We start from the raw sequence: 24619 nt of genomic DNA, 5'->3' as shown, positions 1-24619 counted from the left end.
AAAAAGTGAAAGGGAAAATGGGGTTTTCCCCTGTACGTCCATATACATATATATACACTTATCACACTTTCACTCTTGCACTTGCAATTATATCACGTTGATCCCCTAATTTTATAACCATGCCATTATTCGAATTTTCACAATTTACGCCATTACTCAATAATTTTAATATTTAAAAAAAAAACGGCTCTAAAATACGGGTCTCTACAGACGTGACATAAACCCGGAGGAGTCACTTGATTATAATGATAGGGATTGCAATTGCATCCTAGATTCCCTATCCGTGATGGCAACCGCAACAATGACGACGGCGGAGCTGTATTTGAATGGGAGCAGCGATTGCGACGGGGAGGTGTTAGAGAGGACGTAGCCGGCTGCGGTGGTGGTCGTATCGAAGCGGCAAACGACGGGTGCATCCATGATGGAATAGTTGGTGCCGTTGATGAGGAGGGCTGCTGTAAAATCCTGACTTTCAAAATTCTAGTCACGTGGTCCAAATAGAAACTCGACACTCTAATTTAATTCTAATAGTAAGTGTCACGACCTAAAACATACCTTGGAAGTCGTGACCGGCCAAGCGGGTGTTAAGCCGTCGAAGGCCTGCTCAAATTCTAGTTTAGGGATTCCCACATCATTGTCATTTTAAACCATATAAGCAAAGTATATATGCAAAAGCGTAGAATAAATAACATAATCCCAGAGCTTCTAAGTGTACAAGTATAATAAATACAAACCATTAGACACCACTTGATTTTCCACGGTTATTCTAACACTTCAATCGGCCCACGTACAACTTGCTATCTACCTTAACCTTGAAAGATTGGAAAAGATTTTTATAAGCAAAAGCTCGGGTGAAAAACGTATACCAAAGTTACAAGTTTGACCATGGAAATACCTCACATTATAAAACAGTTCAAAGCAACAATTCAAATATTTCATTGACCATCCAGTACATGCATTTTTGTCCGTAAGCTCATTTCTTCAGTCCAAGAGATGGACCCTTTTCATTTCATTTCTCTTTCAACTTTTGCACTTTTAAGCGATAATAGCATTCAACGGTATTTTTGCCAGTCGATTGGAGAGCGACCCCATTGAAAAGTAGTAAGATATCATTACCCGGTGATGCCTGGTTGCATCGATCTCCTACCTTATTACTTCATGCCACTAGTATCTTTACCCGTCCCCTAGCGCTCGGGACACTGTTCGAATGAATCATATTATCACAAGCATGTACCAGTAACAATTCCAGTTTCCAAAACATATTGCCATGGTCTAGTATTTAACCGTAAGACATAAGATTTATAAACAAGCCATCGCAAGTATTTCTATTTAACAACAATAATTAAACCAAGAAAGAAGCTCAAATCCCACTTCTTCTTTTTTTTTTTTTGCATAGTCAAGCAATGGCATTTTATTCCAAAAATTTAGAAAAGACATGTAACTAAGGTATGCGCAACTCTCCTTAATGTTGCGTCTAGCTAACTTGTCGTGAGATTAAACTTTTCTGAAAAGCTTACACCTAACATAAAAATATGGACAGTTACTCACAAATTTACTCATATTTTTAATCTAATTAAAGTTAGATTAGTATCGTCATTAGTACTCAGATCGAAGCATAATTCCTGTCACTCAACTTAGAGAGTAAAACTCATAAATTGCGGGCTGTTTTTATAGTTCTAATATGGAAGTAATAGTATGTAATTAACCTAAGTCAATCAACAACAAACGGAAATTTCAAATTAGGCTTTTAAGATCCTACTTTTAGGGCTAATTCCATTACGGCGACGAGTCTCGAATTCGAACTCTTTGCCGAAATGAGTTCTCGCTTGCATGAAAATTCCAGGGGTTAGGGTGCGGCGAACGCAAGAAGAGAAATAGATACGGTGGAGGGGTGAGAGGGAGTGGCCGGAGTGGTGTCGAGTTGGACGGCAACCATGGCTGCCGTTTCTCGGCGAGGTGTGTCATGTGTGTGAATGTCCTGTACATATGTGGATTGTATGTGATTGCCTCAATTCTACTTTCTTTGATATAAGTACTATACATATTATAATATCGATTGCAAATAAATTAGTGAGTGAGAGAGATTACCAAAAAAGACAGTAGATTTTCCCCCATGAAATTGACCAGAACGGCAAGCGGTGGTCTCAGATGGGAGTCTAAGTACAGGAAGCGGTGGTCTCTCTTTACCATTTCCTTTTTATTCTTTAGCTTTGTTTGTCTTTTATGTTGCTAATTACTCCTAATGGTAATATATATATAGCAGTGGAGATATAGGTGAACAGGTAAAAAAAGTACACCTATTACCTTCTCTTATTGACATGTAATACTTCGCATTCCGTTAACGCGAACTCTGTCCGAACACGTCCGAATTCTAGTCTCCAAAAATTCTTATAATTTCAACATAAACAAATAAAAATACGAGGATCATCGTAGCGGTGTTTGATTTTTAAGGAAAAATCCTAACATAGAATAACTCTTACCATGTATCAGATGTAACTCAATTGTCCCTTAGTATTTAGAAAATTAAATCAAAATTCACACATTCATTCGGATCACAATACACTTCGCGTAGCCTCGACACTCTAATTTAATTCTAATAGTAAGTTAGGCTACACGAAGTGTATCGTGATCCGAATGAATGTGTGAATTCTGATTTAATTTTGTAAATACTATGGGGCAATGGAGTTACATCTTATACACGGCACGAGTTACGCGACGTTGAAATCTTTTCTTTAAAACCGGACACCACCATGATAATCCCCATACTTCTATTAGTTTATGTTGAATTTTTGAGATTTTTCGGAGACCAAAGTCTGAACGCGTACGGATCAAACTTGCGCTAGTGGAACACATAATACGTTGTGTTAATAGGGGAAGGAAACAGGTGTAATCACTTTAACCTGTTTCACCATTCACCGTTTCATATAGCAAACAAAAGGGAATAATTAAAGCCCTATTTTACTATACAAAGCAAAGGAAGAGATTAGGAACCAAAATAAAAAGAGAATAGAACTTCTGTACTGGTCCTCCACACTGACGGACACGCCGTTCGCTGGAAGACTCCATTGCGGAGCTTCCTTTTCCCTCTCTTCTGGTAATCTCACATTCCCACTCTCTGAATTTATATTAAAATACGTATTTCACGTATCTATATTAGAAAGAGGAGTGAAAAATACAAGACAGCCAAATCACACAATACACGCACACCACCACAAGCCACCCTGTGCTTCTTCCTCTCACCTCTACACCGTATCTCTTTCTCTTCATGTGTTCGCCGCACCCGAACCCCTAATATTTTCACACAAGCAAAACTTCTTCCGGCCAAGAGTTCGAATTCAAGACTTGCCGCCGTAATGAAATCAACCCTAAAAATAGGATCTTAAAAGCCTAATTTGAAATTCTTGATTGTTATTGACTGATTTTAGAGTAACGTTCAGGGAATATTGGAAAAATTAAGGTATCCACGTGGATTTCTAAAATTTACGTGAAAGAAATAGAATATCTAAAATTAGTAGAGAAATTAGACTTTTAGTGCACTGATTGACCCTAAATAATATTGTGTAAAGGAGTGTTTTGACTTTTAAAATAAATGACACTACCCCAGTTATGGATATTACTACCTAAAGTAACTAGTTAAATTCCGGATATAGGAATCTTAGCTAACATCAGAACATTACGTGTTTAGGTGCAAGTACTGGGAAGTGAGGTGACGCGTTTAAAGTGACTGCTACTTCTTTTTGGTGAGTTGCGCATACCTTAGTTATATGTATTTTCTGAAATTTTGGAATGAGATGTCATTGCTTGATTTTGAGTTTCAGTTAAATAAGACCATGGCCATATGTTTTGTAAACTTGAATTTTACTGGTTGCTAGTACATGCTCGTGATAATATGATTCATTCGAACGGTGTCCTGAGCGCTAGGGGACGGGTAAAGATACTAGTGGCGTAAAGTAATAAGGTAGGAGATGCAGCCAGGCATCATCGGGTAATGATATCTTACCACTTTTCAATGGGGTTGCTCCCCAACCGACTGGCAAAAATACCGTTGAATGCTATTATCTCTCAAAAGTGCAAAAGTTGAAAGAGAAATGAAATGAAAAAGGTCCATCTCTTGGACCAAAGAAATGAGCTTACGGATTAAAATGCATGTCTTGGATGTTCAATGAATATTTGGATTGTTGCTTTGAACTATTTTTATAATGTGAGGTATTTCCATGGTTAAACTTGTAACTTCGGTATACGTTTCTCACCCGAGCTTTGGCTTATGAAAACCTTTTCCAATTTTTCAGGTTAAGGTAGATAGCAAGTTGTGGACTGAATGTGGTGCTAGAATAATCGTGGAGAATTATGTGTAGTCTAATGGTTTGTAATTATTATACTTGTACACTTAGAAGCTTTGGGATTATGTTATTTATTCTACGCTTCAGCATACTTTGCTTATATGGTTTAAAATGACAGTGATGCGAGAAGTCCCTAAACTAGAATATGAGCAGGCCTTCGGCGGCTTAACACCCGCTTGGCCGGTCACGACTTCCAAGGTAGGTTTTGTCACGCCCTCGATTTTTAACATAAATAACTAAACCATTTCAATAAATGATCCTCGCATAATATAGACAATACTCAAAAGAGAGTTTCCAAATAACCACATACAAACTAAATCCCCAAGTTTAAAAATTTACAACATTGGCACTACGGCCCAAATTTCATTGTTAGTTAAAGATAGTAAATTTAGAGGTTACATAATATCTGAAATTAAAAGACTTCAAATGAATTTACAATTTCATCTTTCCAAGAGATCATACAAAGACGATGAAATTACTTCTCAGGCACCGTGGCTTTCAAAAGAGATGAGAACAAGTATGCACACCATGCACTCCGCGTCAAAATCCTTGAGGTGTAGGTTGAGCTACACTAGCCAAGTAGGAAAATCTCTACAAACTTTATATGCAAATGAGAAGTTTTGAACATAGAAGAATGAAGTCTGAGACAACGAAAGAGAATGCAACTAATGCAACTTCATGGAGGGAACTCAAGACTCGAGGGGCACTTCACTTGTCATTAATCAATCAATTAGCCATCTTCTATGTGTCCTCATTGACCAAACTCCATCTCGCACGCTTCTACATTAAAGGACTTACATTATGGGTCTTGAGAACTCTGTACATCTCCCAGAAATCTCCAACATGAGACCAAGTAGATCATTCTCCACTGACTCATCAATAGTAAACTTAAGAAACTTTCCGGGTCTTAGGGCCCCATATACCCATAATACGTTCCAAGTACTCATGACCCCATACATCCATTTCACATTCCGGGTCTTAGGGCCCCATATACCCATTGTACATTCCGGGAGATCATGACCCCGTACATCCGTTTCACATCATTTGTATCATTTTTCATCCTATGTATTTCCAAGACTAATTTCAAGAATGTTGAAGAGAGAGAGAGCTATCGATATTAAGTAGGTGGTTCACCTATGAACTTGCATTTCAGTTTTATTCCCTGACTCATTATCTCAACTCGCTCCTTGTATTGCATGGCATCAATTGTCAAGTACCGAACCCAATAATAATCCCATGACGCACCACCCGCTAAGTTCTAAACGAGAATCTATAGAACGAATGCCAAAGGAACATAAGATGATCAATCAAGACGAAGCATGAAGATACGAGTTACCCTATTCTCTTTCGGACCACCAAGCAAACCCCTATCGACCACCCAAGCGCCCACGCCATACCTTTTAGCTTACGATATTTAATAACGACTCCATGGTAAGTCCACCAATCACTACGTCACGCCATAGCGGTTAATAAGTCTATATCATTCATTGAAACATGCCACAACATCTATTTCAATCGACAAAGAGCATAAATAATGTACGAGTATCCTAATTATTTAATTCTACACATTTCTAAGCTACGATGAGGGCCCAAAGTGATCGATTGGTCAATGAATCTTTCGAGGTACGAACAATCAAGTTTGGAAGTGATTTGAAGCTATTCAAAAGGTATTTGAAGTGTTCGGGGTTCAAACGGGCACGAGAAGAAACAAATGAACCAAATCTGTCCGGAACAGAAAAGGGGTATGATACCCTTGATTAAGGTATCAATACCTGGTCAGAGTCTAGTCCATAGAAGAGTGGGGTATCGATACCCCTTTTGAGGGTATCAATACCACGGAGTTTTTCTGCAGATTTTCAGCTTTTCAACAACGAAATCCTAACAACAAATGACGAACCAAGGCATGATCAAGGCACATAATCAACCAATAAACACATAAAAAGAGTAAGAAATCCCTACCTCAAGTGGTTTGAACGAGACCTAAGCGATTGATCGAAGTCTAAGCGATTTCTAGACTTCAAAAGCTCTGAAATCGACCAAGAACTTCCCTCCAAGCTTGACCCATGAAATTTTGAGCTTGAGAACGCGATTGGAGGCCGAAGGGTGTTTGATCTTTGAGGTTCTTGAGGTCTTGGAGGAGTTTTTGAGTGAGAGGATGAGAGAGAGGAATTTTTCGGTGGAGAGAGGGAGAGAGGGACAGTAGAGAGAGAGAGAGAAAGGATGAAAGATTATAATCCCCTACACACACACCTACCCTATATATACTCTTATATCCTATAATCACACACCCACTCCCTCAAGTTTCAATTCCCTCATTTCAATCCCTAATTCAAATAACCATCAAATAAACCATATTCTCCTAATTAGCCAATTAATAAACATTTTAAATAATTAAAATTTTACGGGTCTCTACAGGTTTTGGGTCATGACAGCTGCCAACAATGACAATTCGTAGTTCGGGTTCCACACACCTCCGTCAATCGGCACTTGCAACATCTGTACACCTCCACCTCCGTTGTCGATGGGTCTTGGTGTGTTGAAATCTTTTGTCGCAACCACACAAGAACAAAATGGTTTTGATAAGATTTTTCAGGTCTGTGATTCTCGGACAAAACTCGAGCACAGACCGAAAAGAATGGGTGGGGACGGTGGGGGAGTGGAGGGGGTCGAGCTAATGTGGGGTTCGCAGGAGATGAGGCTGGTCGAAGTTTGGAATTGCCCAGAAATGGAGGTGTGTGGAGAGAGAGAGAGAGAGAGAGAGAGAGAGAGAGAGAGAGAGAGAGAGAGAGAGAGAGAGAGAGAGAGAGAGAGAGAGAGAGAGAGAGATAATGTGTGGGTTTGGACAGAGAATGTGTAGGTTTGGACAATTTTCTGATTGAAATGAGGACTCTTGGTGCGTGTTATTATAACAAGGGTAAAATTGTTATTTCAGCCATTCTGTTAACAGAGTTTATTATTTTTGAGTTTCAAGTAGATGATGGGATGTCTGTGGGCGTTTTTAAAGGTTAGGGGATGTTTGTCTCCAAAATGTATAGATTTTGGGGGTATCCATATAATTTTACCAAAAAAACAGGGGTAAACCGAATAGGACACATGACCCGGCATAAAGGTTCGTGAACCGGACCGGCATGGAGGCCCTAAGTAACAACCAACTTAAATACGTACTATATATAAATGATGAAATTAAATAGGTATCCTAAATAGAAGACTTATTTAGGTGCTCATCCGTAGGAGTTTGAATACTTATGTTCACATCCTCAAAATGTATTTTTGGCCCATTATACCCCTAGTGTGTGTGTATATATATATATAGCTATTTATTTATAAATATTTTATACCCATTATTATGTTCCCAGGATTATCGGGATTGGGTAATCCCAATTGAAGCAAATCTTTAGCCTATTTTCACGTTTCTCTCACCCATAAAACTCTCTCTCTCTCTCTCTCTCTCTCTGGAACCAAATTTTATGCCCACCGCTTCTATCTCCTCCCTTCAAACAGCCTTTCTCACTCTTTCTCTCTCTCTCCATGGACGACAAAACCAACCGAGATTGCATCTATCGGTGATGGTTTGGTTGCTGAAGAAGAACAAAATCAGCGGTGGTATTGGATGAATCAGAGAACACGGTGGTCGTGAGCCAAGACGACGCCTACGACTAGAAATTGTCGCCAAATATTCCGGTGACATCCAATCTGTTTTTTCATTCCTTCGAGCGAAGTCCGTTCTTCTGTTTCTCATCCCGATTACCCGACCTATTTTTTGGCACCAAATTTAACCGTGTAAAGTTCTACTCATCCAAAAATCTTGGTGGGGTTTACTCTCTGTTTTTTTATGTTTATTCCTTACCTAAATTCCTTGTGCTATATGTTATTTTTCATAATCTGTATGGAAGATCACTCGGTCATATTTTTTAAATTTCATCATGACTTTAAAAGTTTATTATGCGATACAAGTTATTAAATTTTTTTGGTTTGTTTGAGTTTAATGGTAGATTGGTACAATTTTTTTGTCGACAGTGCATATAAAAAGGGATTGTTTGAGTTTCAATGCAACATTCTTTTATTCTGAATGGGTAGTTATGGTTTTAACAAATTTTTCATGTTTGTAAGCTATTGATCATGTTCGGGATAGCTTAGTTTTTAAATTGATCTTGTTTGTTGTAATGTACGTAGGTAACAAACTTATCATGTTTGTCGAAATGTTCACATATTGTCGTGTTTTTTATTTGATCATGCGCGCTTTGTTCATCTATCTCGATCGAAATCTACACTTCTCAAAACTTGCCATATTTTCCGACTTTGTCATGTTTTTTAATTGATCTTGTTTTGTTCATTTACATCGATTAGGTTTTGATCATTTTTTTACACATTCGTTTTTGTAAGAGTCATGTTTTTTTTTTAGATTTTAGCGGAATGAAAATATGAGAGAGAAGATTAGAAGAGAGAAAAAATTCAAAAGATTAGGTAAGAGAAATGTTTGAAAAAGGAGACAGAATTGAGAAAATTAGAAAAGATTAAAAAAAAAAAGAGAAAGATTTGAAAAATTAGGAGAAAGAAAAGATAGTTTAGGATTTAATTAAATTTGAGGATGAAAAGATAAGTATTTAAACACATTAAGATGAGCACACCTAAATAAGTAGGGTAAAAATGATGGCTAATTAAGTTTCCCCGGGAAATTCCACACAAATCTCAGAAACCCTAAAAATCTATTTTCAGATAATTCCCTTGGAGAGAAATGATGAGAGAGATGGGGGAAGGTGGGGCGTTCGCAGGGAAAGCAAGATTGACGGAATTAGTGAAGAAATTCGAGATGGTCGCCGGCACCACAGCCACCACCAGCACCAGAAGCAAGAGAGTATCCACCGTTTCACAGAAGAAGGAAGAATGCGACGATCGAGTTCCTTCCATATAAGTTCGCACAACAACGGAAAGTTTAACGGCCGCCGCCTGGTTCTTACTTAAGGCAGGAGGACCACCAGAGCACGGAGTAACCCTAAGTCCCGTTTTCACCGAAGAACCCGTCGTTTTGCGTGGTTATTCTGGCTGCGCAGCAGTGGGCTCCAACATATACTTGATGGGCGCTCACGATCCACTCCCCTACCACGAATACACGCCTGAGCAACTGAGCGACGTGTATTGGATCGACACCTCTCATCCCGAACTAGGGTGGAACAAGTTAGACAGTTCCCTGAATCATCCCAGGACCTCTGCGCACGTCGTTTTCGACGGAAAACGTCTATACGCTATGGGGTGTTGTTTCTCTGACGATACTCGTAGACCTTATCCGTACGACGCAGAATTGAAGCCCGAGGTTTACGTCGTGTCCTACGGCGGCGGCGACGGTGGTGGTTCTTGGCACGTGTTGAAAGATCCTCCGATCGGATCAGACAGAGCTGTAGATGTGCCTGGTAGAATGGACGGGCACGCGGTCCTCGACCTTGAAGACGACGGTGGCAAGAAGAAGCGGAGGATTGTCGTAATGCATTCTTTTGGTTACGAACAACTGTATTCGTACGATGTTGATGCTGATTCTTGGGATGTTTACCACCACCACTTCCAGCCGTGGACTTACGCGTCCGCGTTTGTAGACGGGATCCTTTACTATATGGACCACGACCATCTCGGGGTTATGTTTGGCCTGGATCTCAACAAGCCAAACAACCAGCCTAAGAGAGTGGTTTTAAAAAAGAATTTTAAGGAGAACAAGAATCGCCGCTGGATACCCCAAGATATCCCTGGCCCCCCTCCCTATAATATGCCGCCTCCGCCGGAGCCATTTTTAGTCTCACTGGGAAGCTGAAAGTTGGCTGCTCTCTGGATAGAAGAAGGAAGTGGTGTGCCTGACCATATCAGTGTTTATTGCTCCATAATCAAGATGTCTCAGGAGCTAGACTGCAACGGCAGAGTTAACTTCGTGGCCAATCCTCTTTCTTCCTCTAGCTACCATATCCGGGCCTGCACTATCTTTAACTGTCTTGCAGTGTAAGTGCAATCAATTAGAGAGCAATTTCGTTCACCCTCGCTTTGGGTATGCTCTCACTTTTCTAATCAAAACTGTTCAGTTTTTCTAGATTCATTTTCAATAGAAACATTAAACTAAACGCCCATACAAAATGAGCACTCAGGAAAAAAAGGCCATATGCAGATAATGAAGAACCATAAGACTGAATTACCTGGGATGCCAGAATACCCTGACAAATTCAATTCAATCGAATATCGATAAGTGCTTCATCTATGAGTTTATTTACTTTCTTGCATAGTCTCCTAACAAATGAATTTAGACAACATAAACAGTTGTGATCATGATAGTGAAACACGGAATGAGCATACTCTCGCGAGGGTGAACAAAATTGCTCTCAATTAACTACTCCATTAACTTAAGAGAATAAGTTTCTTGTTCTCTTTTCCTTGTAGTAGTATCTCCTTTGTTTGTGTGTTTTAGATTAGTAAACATTCTCTTGCATGTGTTGTTTTGTATCTCATATTGTTTTCTATTTTAATGGCTAGTTTTCCACCTGAAACAAGGCAGGGGACACTAGAGAATGCCACCGCAGTTGCAGCCCAGCGGAAGCAATGAGCGTAGGGTTTGTTGCCTTCCTCGTTTTTATGGAATGTTAGCTTTTTACATCCCTCTCTCCTCGTACATTAGATTGTTCTTTTTGGATTACTACCTTGCCTCCTTTTTTGCCTTTGAGGAACTGTACCTCAGTGCACTTGCTTGGTTTTTAGGAACATGTTGTCTCCTCAAGACGCAAGGAAATTTTGGAGATTTTTTTTAGCCTTTATTTTGGGAAATGTTTCCCTTCTGTGTGTTATTACTTGTTACGCTGTTTGTGACTAATTGTCACTCCTTTTAGTGCTTGGTGTCGGACATTCTTATGGTGAAATCAATGGGGATATGACGGTACCTTAGCATTCCGCCGCATTGTGTGCTGGGACTATTAGTTTTCTTGTTTTTGGAAGTTAAAGTAGAGGCTCCATTGGTGGTTGTTAAACACATTTTTGGAAGTTAAAGTAGTGGCTCCACTGGTGGTTGTTAAACCCAATTTCCTAGTTGGATGTTAAACGTAGTTTCTGGCAACGGGCATTTCAGAATACTTGTTATTTGTCTCCCTATAAGCGTTTTAAGATATAGCTTTCTTGTTTTTGTAATAAACCAGCCAGGCTAGTTGGATGTCAAACGCAACTGATGGTTTGTCTTTTTCTTCTATTTCGCAGATGGGATGATGCAGATGCATACTTGACCAAGCCCCAACTTGTAGTTGATATATATGATCTCCTGTCAGCAATCAAGAACTCTTCTTCTAGTGTTAAGTTTGTATGCTCTTTCCCTGCCCTAGTTATTCTTCTTCTGATGGTTGCACTAGTGAATTTGTGCACTCTAATATGTTGATAGACCAGCTACTACAAATAGCTTGTTGGGTGTCACAACCCAAAACCGATCCTGGAAGTCGTGACCGGTCAAGCGTGTGTTCAGCCGCCGAAGGCCTGCTCATAATCTAGTTTAGAGATTTCTAACATCATCGTCTTTTTAAACCATAGAATTCCAAGTGTGCGGAAGCGTAGAATAAATAAGATAATCCCAAAACTTCTAAGGGTACAAGTATAATAAATACAAACCATTAGACACCACTTGATTCTCCATAGTTATTCTTGAAACCCATTCAGTCCACAACTTGCTATCTACCTTAACCTGAAAAATTGGAAAAGGTTTTTCATAAGCCGAAACTCGGGTGAGAAACGTATATCAAAGTTACAAGTTTGACCATGGAAATACCTTACTCAGTAAAACAATTCAAGAACCAAGCAACATTTCAAGTATTCTCATCAAATTTTCCAGTAACATGCATTTTAATCCATAAATTCATTTCTTTAGTCCAAAAGATGGACCCTTTTCTTCTTCCCTTTCACTTTTGCACATTCAAGCGATAATAACATTCAACGGTATTTTTGCCAGTCGGTTGGGGAGCGACCCCATTGGAGAGTGGTAAGATATCATTACCCAATGATGCCTGGCTGCATCTCCTACCTTATTACTTCACGCCACTAGTATCTTTACCCGTCCCCTAGCACTCGGGACACCGTTCGAATGAATCATATTATCATAAGCATATACCAGTAACAATTCCAGTTTCCAAAACATATTGCCATGATCTAGTCTTTAACCGTAACACGCAAGATTTATAAACAAGCCCTCGCAAGTATTTCTATTTAACAATAGTAATTAAACCAAGTAAGAAGCTCAAATCCCACATTTTTTGCATATTCAAGCAATGGCATTTTATTCCAAAAATTTAGAAAAGACATGTAACTAAGGTATGCGCAACTCACCTTTAAAAAGTGCTTAATTCATCACGTATGCAAGATACTTTATTGAATTGGTACCTACTCCATTGAACTGGTACCTAAGTAGAAATGCACTGATTATCACTAACCCATAAATATTGCTCAGTAATTTGTCTAAATTAGTACACCCTTGGAGGACCCGTAACAATACTAGCTTTTGAGGTCGGAGTATGACCTTTTAGGACCTCAATTGAGGGTAACCAAAATCACCATATCGGCAAAAGAAGTTTATGAAGGTTAGGGGACTGAACAAACACAATTTGAGGAGTTGGGCGATTATAGAATTCCAATTGGCTACACTACATCTTTTTCCACAACTCAGAGGCTAATAGTATAGATATTTCAAGACCCAAATTGAACAATCAAATCACTGGGTTTGGTTCGGGAGTTCGTAGGTGCTATTCCAGTAAGCAGCCGAGAAGTTCAATTGAAGTTTCTAAGACTCTCATTTGGGGTTTAATTCATTGTTAGTCTGAACCCCAGCGACAAGTCCCTATTCTGAAAATAATAATTCTAATTTTGAGACGCAAATGGTTATGGGTTACACTACAGATACATTTATTTTTCCCTACTCTTATGTAAACTAGGGACTGAGAAATGAAGTTTACCGTGAGAAAGAGGAGAGAGATTCTGATGAAATATGAACGGAAAGACAGTCGACAGTCAGCATGAGAGGTTGGACGAACAGGAGTTGTGCTGCTGCTGCTTCTTTCCCTTTCTGTTTTCCCTTTTTTTTTCTTTAGTTCCCATAAATACCCTAGAATATATCATAGTTATCACAAATTAGAAGCTTGTGCTGAATAACCACCCACACATTCAATTTGAATCACATGAGACACGTGGCATTGTGCATCAAATTGTCACGACTTCTATCCGATCGCGTCCAAATTCCAGTCTGTGGAAATTCTCATAAATTCAACATAGACTAATTAAAATATGAGGACTATCGTGTTGGTGTCCGATTTTTAAGGAAAAATCTCGACTTCGGGTAACTCGTACCATGTGACAAATGTAACTCAATTGTCCCCTAGTATTTACAAAATTAAATCAGAAATCACACACTCAGTCGAATAAGGACACACTTCGCATAGCCCAACTTACTATTAGAATTAAGTTAGAGTGTCGAGTTTCTATTCAGGTCACATGACTAAAATTTTAGAAGTCAGGATTTTACATTGGGCCTCAGTTATGATGGGAGAGCACAGGGGCAGACACCATCGGGCTCACGACAGCAGCTGTTTCAGCCCAAGTTCCAAGCCAAGGTTTAGCCCAACAACTCAGTCCAGCTCAGTAGTAGTCCAGTCAACCCAACAGCTGTTAATTATGCTAAATTAAGTAGTTAAGTGGTTGTTTATAATAATGGCCGAGATTAGTTAGTTTGTTGCGTGAGATTAGCTAGTTATGGTATAAATAGTGAGAGGAGCTGAGAAGGAAGACAGAGAATGAGAATCCAGTAAAAATTTGGGACGAGTGTTCCCTTTTCTGTAACCGTTTCCTCTCCAATCAATACAATCCACCATTTTCACTCTATTGTTCTTGCTTCCTGTACCAAATTCAATCTAGTTATCGTTTCATTGGTATTAGAGCTCCAGTTCCTTGGACCTCCCATGGCTGAAACTCACGCACAGGAGCAGAAAAGGATTTGAGGATGCAATTCGCCAGCTTCGCGAAACCACTGAGTTGTTATTCATGAAAGATGACAAGCAATCGAGTTCCATATACCAACTAAAGGAGATGGTGTTAGCCCTCACCGTCAGAATGGACCAGAGCTCCGACAAAAGGAAATCCACCTCGGCTGCAGAATTGATCGAGTCCTTGAAAACTTTACAAAAATCCCCAATCAGTGCATCCAATTCGGTGCAAACATGATATGCGCGAATCGATTTTCCTCATTTCTCAGGTGAGGACCCGACTGGTTGGATTTACAAGTGTGAACGTTTCTTTGAATTTAACCATATAGATGAGGATAGCAAAATTAAACTAGCTGTGATGCATCTGGATGATAGGGCCATCTCATGGTTCCAATGGTTTGAGAAAAGCCAGAGTACTTTGTCATGGTCAGAGTTTACTTATGGAATTCAAATGCGTTTTGGTATAAATGCTTTTGAGGATCCTATAGGAGAACTGTCTAAATTAAAGCAAGTGACCTCTGTCAAGGCGTACCATGAAAAGTTTGAGGAGTTGGCCAATAAAACTAAGGGACTCACTGAGGAGTTCTTTATTAGCTGTTTTCTAATCGGCCTCAAGGATGAGATTAAAGCTGGTGTGCGGATGTTTCAACCTACAACCATCACCCAAGCTATTGGGTTGGCTAGACTGCAAGAAGAAAGTATTGAAGCTATAGCCCGTCGCTCTAGAATTTTGCCTTCCCCTATGTTACACCCCATCTTTTCTAATTCCTAATAATTATATTTCTATTGTAAAAAAAAAAAAAAAAGAAGAGAATTTTATGGTTTGGATCTTAATTAATATTTTGTCTCTCTCCACATAGTATAACTGTTGTCGGGGGTATAAGTCTAAATAGTTTTAGTATTTGGTGTTGTACCGTATTAAATACTTTTATCAGGTAGTTGCCTATTATTTAGGGGAGAACGTGGGTAAGAGGAAGTCATTATATTAGACTAGGGTTGTTTATTTTGAGAGAGAGAAGTCGCAGCAGCCAAGGGTTTTGTCTGGTTCGGAGATAGCCTCAAGTAAGTGGTTCTTCTTCTCTTCATATCTATTTCTTTTTCCCTTCTTTTTCACCTTCCCATGCTGGGGCTGAAATTGTGAACGTGGGTGTGGAGTGAAATTATTGGTTGTGTTGGGTTTGTGGCAAGGCGAGAGGGAAATGGACGAACACGGTGTCGGGTTGTGCGTGGTGAATTGTTAAGGTAGTTAAATGTTCATTGCTATGTTGGCAAGTAATTCCCTTCCTATAATATTATTCAAGTTGTGGTTTTGTGTATAATAGTGGGTTGCTGTGGTGGATTAAGAGGTGGGTTATGATTGAAGAAAGTGCAAAACTAGAATTACGAGCAGAAAGTTAGTCATGGTGTGTACATGGAAAAATGATTGAATTACTTAGACTTGGGAATTAGAGTTTTGGGTTTGCTAGTTTGGTGACTTGGGTAATTAGTCTAGGTTAGTTAAACACCTTTTTAGGCAGTCAGTCCTACATTGGTAATACTTGATATACAATTGGTGATAATACTGCTAAATGATTCTTTGTTCAGGTTATGATCGTTTTGCGTTGTTCGATTGCATTTTTTTTGGACCCAGGTGAGTGGTTAAGCATGTTACGTATTTTCGAACTTCCCCGTGTCCCTTAAATTATTGTTTAGAAGATTTTATGATTGGAATTGGAAACCCGTAACTATTTTATTTGGTTACTTAAATCGGCATGCGGTAAAACATTTGGTGAAATCTTTTATTGTTTGAATAAATCTTTTTGGTGAGAACTTTGTGGATATTGTTGGGAACATATTTTGGAAAGTCCAGGGAAATTAATCCTCTGTGTGCGGGTGACTCTGGCCATTAGAGAAGAGACTGGGTTAGGCCGGTGACTCTAATGCTCAACGGCTTTCTTTTGCCGGATCATTCTTAGGGAAAAGTTCCACGGGCTGCCTACTCGTGGTGACTCTAAGTTTTGATATTGGATCCAATTATGAGATATTTATTCACTGGCACTTGGTACTATTGATTTTGGATGTGGTTCCCCATTGTTGTTGGAGGTTGTATTGTGATCACCGTTAAGACTTATTGGATGAATCATTAATTGGATTAATGGATTATTTTGTTGTTCACCGCATATGCCAAATTTATGTTGACATGGTAAATTATTTTGATCCATATTTTGGAACTGTATTTAATATACATGCTTTGCTACTCACTGAGCTCGTCAGCTGACGGATTTATTCCAACTTCTTTTCAGGCAAGTTGGGGAATTAAGCAAAGACTTTGGTGGCATTTCGGGGATTTCTTGTATTGATCTCCTTAGGGTGTCTCATCATATTTATATTTTATTAATCGCTTCCGCATTTGAAATATTTTGTCAGACATCTAGATTCTTTTATTACGGTTGGATCACTGGATTTTATTGGTTCATGGGATGTTTGTGCCCCATTCTTTTATGGAATTTATTGGTTGGGAATGTTCTAAATAAAAAAAAAATGGTTGGCTGTTTGGTGGATCTTTGCTTGGGAGTTTTTATTAAATTTCTTTTTAGGCTACATGTTCTACGAGCTTTGGTCTTGTGGTTCATGGCCGGTCACTTCTCAATTTGGGGTGTGACACCCTAAACCAGCCATCAGTGGATGGCCCCTTTCTCCTGCCCCCTCCAGTTCTACACTACCTAAACCTTCTTTCCTTGGTGGAACCAAACCTGAGACCAAACCACATATCACACCCACCACCAACCTAAATGCCCAACCAAACAACCCCACTCATTCAGCCCGACATAACCCTACCTTTCCCATTAAGTGACTAACCTCGAGGGAAATGGAATTGAGAAGAGAAAAAGGCCTATGTTACGATTGTGATGAGAAGTATGTCAGGGAGCACAAGTGTCAAAGCAGCAGTTGTACCTACTTGTGGGGGATGACAATGACCCATCTATAGCTCAACCATGGGGGGAAGTGGAGGAGGACCCATCATTAGGGACTGATATGCAAATTTCAATGCATGCTCTCTCTGAGAGTAATTCTTTCAGGACAATGAGGGTAGCTGGAAGAGTTAAGGGCAGGGCTATAACCATTTTGATAGACTCTGGTAGCACCCACAATTTTGTGGAGCCCGGAGTGGCCAAGAGTTCAGGCTGTTGGGTGGAGCCAACCTCAGTATTGCTAGTCACTGTGGCAGATGGCACAAAGCTGAGCAGCAAAGGAGTGTGCACAGCTTTCACATGGGAGATGCAAGGAGAAATTTTCACTACTGAGGTGTGAGTCTTGGCTATAGGGGGTGTGACATGGTGTTAGGAGTGCAATGGCTATCCACTTTGGGCCTTATACTCTAGGATTTCAAGAACCTCCAAATGCAGTTCCAAATTGCAGACCAACCTTTCCTACTCAAGGGCAACACCAGATGTAAAGTGGAACATGTGGGCTCAAAACAAGTGGGCAAGACTTTACAACAAACCAACCAGGGTTATGTTTTTCAACTGTACAGCCTCACAGCATCAATAGAAGAACCAGAGGTACACCCTGACATGGCTGCTATCCTACATGATTTTGAAGATGTGTTTATGAAACCAAAGTCCCTACCACCCCAAAGGGACATTGATCACAGAATTCCCCTCCAACAGGGCAGTGAACCTGTACATGTGAGACCATATAGATACCCATACATTCAGAAGAATGAAATTGAGAAGATAGTGAAAGAGATGTTGGACTCTGGCATTGTGAGACCAAGTGTTAGCCCATTTTCTTCACCGGTTCTCCTAGTCAAGAAAAAGGATCACATTTGGAGAATGTGTGTAGACTACAGGGAGTTGAACAAACTAACCATAAAAGACAAGTTCCCCATCCCCATCATTGACGAGCTCTTGGATGAACTTCATGGAGCTAAGGTGTTTTCAAAACTGGACCTCAGAGCTGGTTACCATCAGATTAGAGTGCACCCTAGGGACGTGGCCAAAACTGCTTTCAGAACTCATGAGGGCCATTATGAGTTTCTAGTCATGCCATTTGGGCTTACCAATGCTCCATCTACTTTCCAAAGCTTAATGAATTCGTTTTCAAACCTTATCTCAGAAAGTTTGAGCTTGTCTTTTTTGATGACATTTTGATCTATAGCACTATTGGGAGGACCACCTGACTCACCTACAATCAGTCCTTCAGCTATTAAGGGCCAACCAATTGTATGTCAAAAAGTCTAAATGTGCCTTTGGACAGCAAACCATGGAATACTTAGCTCACATAATCTCAAGGGAAGGTGTTTCTGCAGATCCAGTCAAGCTAAAGGCCATGCAAAATTGGCCTACCCCTACAACCATCAAGTCACTACGAGGTTTCCTAGGCTTAACATGTAGAGACCCGTATTTTAGGCCTATATTTTTTTTTTATATATATAATTGTACGGCTTGTCGAGATAAACGGTGTGGATATATGGAATGACGTATTTGCAAAAGGATATAAAGGTAAATGGATGAGAGGTGCATGTGTGAGTGTGTGGTGTGAGGACATGGGATTATTTCCCCCACCTCTATTATTTCCAGGGAACATTTTTTTCCCCTTCTCATTTTTGCTCTCGGTTGTCTCTCTCTCTAATTCTCTCGCCTCTCTCTCCGGCTCTCATCTCTCTCTCCCGACCTCTCCACCAAAGCCCACCAAATTGGTGCAAAACCCATACAAACCCACCTCCATTTTGACTTCTATACGCGACCCCAGCCTTGAATCTCGTGGGTCTTGCTCGGAGGAGGAGTATTCAGTTGTTTTTCGAAGTTTGGAGAGCTAGGGCTTCCTCAACTTGCGTGGGTTTCGCTTCTCGACTCGAGGTAGGGAATTCTACCTCTCTTTATATGTTTTGTGAGTGATTTGGTACATGAATCGTGCTTGTAATGTCGTATTTAAGTTTGGATTGAAAATTCGTAGTTGCTGTCAGAATTGTCTGTTTTTCCTGAATTCCTACCGGTAGGCCCGTCCTTTCTACCGGTAGAACGTCGTTACTTTACCAGAAAATCGATTCCCTACCGGTAGGAGCTTTTTCCCTACCGGTAGAATGATTGAGAAATTTCGTCAACCAGCTCAAACGTATAGCAGCAGCTCAAAAGCTGCTCAACGTACCTTTCTTCTACCGGTAGGAATTCCTTACCTACCGGTAGGTCAAGCACGAATTTGAATGTTGACCTTTCTGTTTTCAAGTTCTACCGGTAAGAATTGTTCACCTACCGGTAGGTTGCGTGAATTGGAGTTTCTATCGATAGGACTTGTTCACCTACCGGTAGGTCTGGGTAGAATTGGAGTTTCTACCGGTAGAACTTGCTTGCCTACCGGTAGGAGATTAGGAGTTTCACCTGCTTTTGCGTGAATTGGAGTTTCTACCGGTAGGACTTGTTCACCTACCGGTAGGTCTGGGTAGAATTGGAGTTTCTACCGGTAGGACTTGCTTATCGGTAAGCGTGAATTGGAGTTTCTACCGGTAGGACTTGTTCACCTACCGGTAGGTCTGGGTAGAATTGGAGTTTCTACCGGTAGGACTTGCTTGCCTACCGGTAGGAGATTAGGAGTTTCACCTGCTTTCACCTGCTTATTTGAGCTGCTGCAGTATCTTTCAGCTGCTTTCCTATATCTTCCAACTTACATGTCGAAGCCTCTCATCGACTCTAATGAGCTTGTTTGTGTATTCTTCCAAGTGTTTTGGTGAGTATTACTCGTTTCTCACTTAGAGTGGCATTCAATGGACTAGAGTGAACATGTCTAGGGATTCGACGAGTAGTAGTGCAATCCGTTCTCTCTCTCGACTCGTAAAATTCTTAGATTCCTTTAGTACATGCTTTTACGGACTCCGAGTATAGAAACTAGATAATCGGGCATCGTAGAGTCTAGTCGTGGATTAATATGTGGCTTGTAAAGCTACGGGAAATGTACTTAGAGGTACGGTGAGGACGTGTGAGATTATGGTGTACTTGAAGGAAAAGGGCGTGTATTAATTAATTAGTCAGAGTCTTGACATGGATGACAGTTAGGAGCGGTTTGAGATGTAATCAACGTGGTGGATTGGTAGATTGTTTAAAATGCTTGAAGTGAAAATCGATGGGAGAAAGAATTGTTTGAGATGATAAAACAACTTGTGTCCTCTCGACTCGTCAAGCCTTTTAATCCTTTGACACTCTCTCTATGAGGCTCAAGTGTAGAAACTAACGGATAAAGTATGGTAGGATTATATGTACGGGCTTAGTATGCTATGTCAAACGTGAGTGGCTAAATTAATGAAAAGGCATGAACACGTATATTTGTGGAGTCACGTAATGATTAATTAAAATTCAGTGGTATAACCGTCAAAGGGATGATGAAATTGATTATGAAATGATGTCGATTATGAAAGGCGTGAAAGGTGACCCAAGTGGTCGTTATTGAGGGAAAAGACTCGGGGTGACCCTACGCTCGAGGGAACTAGACCCGAGGTGACCCAACTGATTCATATTATTGGAGGAAAAGACTCGGGGTGACCCTACGCTCGAGGGAACTAGACCCGAGGTGACCCCAACTGATTATTATTGTTAAGGGAAAAGACTCGGGGTGACCCTGCGCTCGAGGGAACTAGACCCGAGGTGACCCTAGTGATGATTGATGGGAAATACCGGATTAAAAGAAAGGAAAGGTTTTGCAATAAAGGGATTTAATGAGGATCAATGTGGACACGAGAAAGATTGTACAACCGTACGAAGAATGATAAGATGTTTTGATTTGATTATAGCCAAATGTGGAATGACGTGAGTTTAATAATGTAACTAGTTGAAGAAGTAAACGGCTAATGATATTGATGTGAAGTCTAGGACTCTTAGGCGTTAATTTGCAGCTTGTTGGTAGCCACTTGAACTATAGGTGTATCTGTACATGCTCATTCCTTCTCGGTGTATGATTCATTCAAACTACATATAGCTTGAGTTTAGAATTCTCTACTGGGCTAGTGTAGCTCAACCAAATCTTTCTTTTCAGGTTCTGATGCCGGGCAATAGATTGCATGCATTGTGTGCTTGACAGTAAAAGTCTTTTGGAAGCTGACATCACTGGTTATTTCGTCATCTTTGTGAAGATCTCATTTTGTTAAAGGTGGTTTTGTAACTAATTATTACTAAATTTTCTTTTGACTAAAGTTGTAATTATCTAAACTTAAGGACTTGTTTGTAAATTAAACAGGTGGGAAACTCATTTGGGTAACGTACATGATATGCGAGGTTTCTCTTTTATTGAAATGTATTACTTAATTATGTTGAAAATCGAGGGCGTGACATAACAGGTTACTACAGGAGGTTTGTACAAGGTTATGGGAAAATTTGTGCACCATTAACCCAGTTATTGAGGAAAGACTCCTTTGGATGGAATGAGGAAGTTGAAAGGGCTTTTCACACTCTAAAAACAACTATGGTCACTACCCCAGTCCTGGCCTTACATGACTATAACAAGAGTTTCATTCTCGAATGTGATGCTTCGGGGAAAGGTATTGGAGCAGTGTTAATGTAGGAGGGCCACCCCATAGCCTTCATTAGCAAGGCATTGGCCCCTAAGCACTTGGGGTTGTCCACCTATGAGAAGGAGTTAATGGCAGTAGTCTATGCTGTTAACAAGTGGAGTCACTACCTATTGGGAAGACATTTCATTATTAAGACTGACCATTTCAATCTCAAATACCTACTGGATCAAAAAATTTCAACCACAATGTAGCAAAAGTGGCTCACTAAGCTGCTTGGGTATGACTATGAGATCATGTTCAAAATTGGGCAGGAGAACAAAGTGGCTGATGCACTGTCAAGATATGGGAATAGCCAGGAACATAGTATCTTTGCTCTATCTATGGTTCAAATAGATTGGCTCAACAGTCTCAAACAAGGGTGGCAAACTGATCCAACCTTAAAGGCCATCATTGAAGAACTAACTAATGACCCAACTACTCATGCAGGGTACTCTTGGTCTCAAGGAGTGCTTACGTACAAGGGCAGATTGGTGGTGAGCTCTGATTCACAACTCAGGGCACTTATGCAGGTGGTCCATGCCACTCCTGTGGGAGGACATTTTGGTACTGAGAGGACCTATAGAAGAGCAAAATGGTCTTTTTATTGGAAAATGGATGAGGAAAGAGCTGTTCACCTTTGTGGCAAACTGTGACACATGTTAGAGAAATAAGACTGAGACAGTAGCATCTCCTGGGTTGCTACAACCTCTTCCCATACCTGACAGAGTTTGGTCTGACATATCCATGGATTTTGTAGAAGGGTTGCCAAGTTCCCAAGGCAAAACCGTCATATTTGTGGTGGTGGACAGATTGTCGAAGTATGCTCACTTCATTGCCTTATCCCATCCCTACACAGCAATGGTGGTAGCACAGTCCTTCATGGACACAGTTTTCAAATTGCATGGGATGCCCAAATCCATTGTTTCTGACAGGGATCCAGTGTTTACAAGTGGGTTTTGGAATGAACTCTTCAGGTTGCAAGGCACGAGGTTGAACATTAGTACTTCTTATCACCCCCAAACGGATGGCCAAACTGAGGTGGTCAATAGATGCCTCGAGGTTTACCTAAGGTGCATGACAGGAGAAAGGCCTAGGGCCTGGGTTCAATGGCTTCCCCTAGCAGAATGGTGGTTCAACACAAATTACCACTCTGTTAGACAGCTAACTCCATACCAGGTGGTGTATGGTCAAGTGCCACCCTCTCACATTCACTACATTCTAGGGGCTTCAAATGTGGCAGCAGTGGACCAGTGGGGGAGTGATAGGGAAGTCACACTTAAATTATTGAAGGAACACTTATCCCAAGCTCAGAACCGTATGAAGCAGCATGCTGACCAACACAGATCTGAGAGGCAGTTTGAAGTTGGGGACTGGGTTTTATTACGCTTGCAGCCCTATAAGCAGATCTCTTTGCAATGCAGGTCAAGCATGAAGTTGTCTCCAAGATTTTATGGGCCTTTCCAGGTGGTAAAAAGGATTGGGCAGGTGGCTTACCAATTGGACCTACCCATTCACTCCAAATTACATCCTGTCTTCCATGTATCCCTTCTCAAGAAGAAGTTGGGATCTCATGTTGTTCCCCAACCAACCCTCCCCCCTGTGAGTGATGATGGGATTGTTGAACCACAATCAGTGACCGTTTTGGACAGACGTTTGGTGAAGTACAAGGGAAAACCTGCTACTCAATTTTTGGTACAATGGTCCAACTCCTTTCCGGAGGATGCAACATGGGAATTTTATCAGTAGCTCCAAGCTAAGTTTCCAACATTTCAACCTTGTGGACAAGGTTCTTCTCAAGGGGGAGGGAATGATTGACCAGCTACTACAAATAGCTTGTTGGGCCTCAGTTATGATGGGAGAGCACAGGGGCAGACGCCATTGGGCTCACGACAGCAGCTGTTTCAGCCCAAGTTCCAAGCCAGTCCAAGCCAAGGTTTAGCCCAACAACTCAGTCCAGCTCAGTAGCAGTCTAGTCAGCCCAACAGCTGTTAATTATGCTAAATTAAGTAGTTAAGTGGTTGTTTATAATAATGGCCGAGATTAGTTAGTTTGTTGCAGCTAGTTCTGGTATAAATAGTGAAAGGAGGTGAGAAGGAAGACAGAGAATGAGAATCCAGTAAAGATTTGGGACGAGCGTTCCCTTTTCTGTAACCGTTTCCTCTCCAATCAATACAATCCACCATTTTCTCTCTATTGTTCTTATTTTGTTCTTGCTTCCTGTACCAAATTCAATCCAGTTATCGTATCATATGTTGTGTAATCTCGAGTTGATATATGTTGACATGTCCTTGATGGGAATTATGAATGCTTAATGACTATTTGTATATGTAAGTCCTTACTAATCATGCAGATGTGGTGTTTTCCTTTTTTCTATTGTTCTCCTAAACACACCTAGTAATTTGAGTGGATACCTTGCTTGCGCATCACAAACTTATTTTCACAGCAACAAGTTAGTTACCCTTGCAGTATACCTTAAGCAATCTTAGTAATCTTTCTGTTTGAGCTTTTCGGATTGTTGGTTTCCTGTTTTGAGCGTTCTCTTGTTGCGAGCTTTTCCATGTTGGCTTTCTCTTGTTGATGGCTGTCAGAAGTACAATTAGCAATTCAATACATACAATATGTTTTGGATATGCTCGTAATTCAAACCCTAGATATGAATTAGGATATATGGAAGAGTCAAGGTGCATGAATCGTATAATTCACCCAATGAAATGTTGTATCAAGTAATCATACTCTTGACGGCTAATTCGGTTCGGGCTACACTATCAAGCTGACAGTGTTGG

At 40.4% G+C, this 24619-nt stretch overlaps 1 protein-coding gene and 1 long non-coding RNA gene across 4 annotated transcripts; one reads left to right on the top strand and one right to left on the bottom strand.

Moving 5' to 3' along the window:
- Positions 1-9020: 9020 nt before the first annotated feature.
- On the top strand, positions 9021-24277 carry LOC131306517 (uncharacterized). 3 transcript variants are annotated; one of them, XR_009193925.1, is made up of 4 exons: positions 9021-10322; positions 10848-10924; positions 11559-11714; positions 24074-24277. XR_009193925.1 is itself a non-coding variant. In XM_058332799.1 (3 exons), exon 1 carries the CDS (start codon positions 9415-9417, stop codon positions 10138-10140), a length of 726 nt encoding a protein of 241 aa, XP_058188782.1. In that variant the 5' UTR covers positions 9021-9414; the 3' UTR covers positions 10141-10322; positions 11559-11714; positions 24074-24260. The 3 variants fall into 3 exon arrangements, 2 of the variants coding, with proteins under 2 accessions (XP_058188782.1, XP_058188781.1); XM_058332799.1 differs by lacking the exon at positions 10848-10924 and having other exon boundaries at positions 24074-24260; XM_058332798.1 differs by lacking the exons at positions 11559-11714; positions 24074-24277 and adding an exon at positions 11395-11539 and having other exon boundaries at positions 10848-11348.
- Positions 11828-13411, bottom strand: LOC131306523 (uncharacterized). The gene is made up of 3 exons (XR_009193930.1): positions 13295-13411; positions 12672-12745; positions 11828-12033 (listed from the first exon to the last, which is right to left on the bottom strand). It is a non-coding gene; the product is annotated as an uncharacterized LOC131306523 (long non-coding RNA).
- Positions 24278-24619: the final 342 nt, after the last annotated feature.

This window comes from Rhododendron vialii, chromosome 11a (genome assembly GCF_030253575.1).
Source record: "Rhododendron vialii isolate Sample 1 chromosome 11a, ASM3025357v1".
Taxonomy (NCBI): Eukaryota; Viridiplantae; Streptophyta; class Magnoliopsida; order Ericales; family Ericaceae; genus Rhododendron; species Rhododendron vialii.
This window is presented reverse-complemented; position numbering and strand designations above follow the sequence as displayed.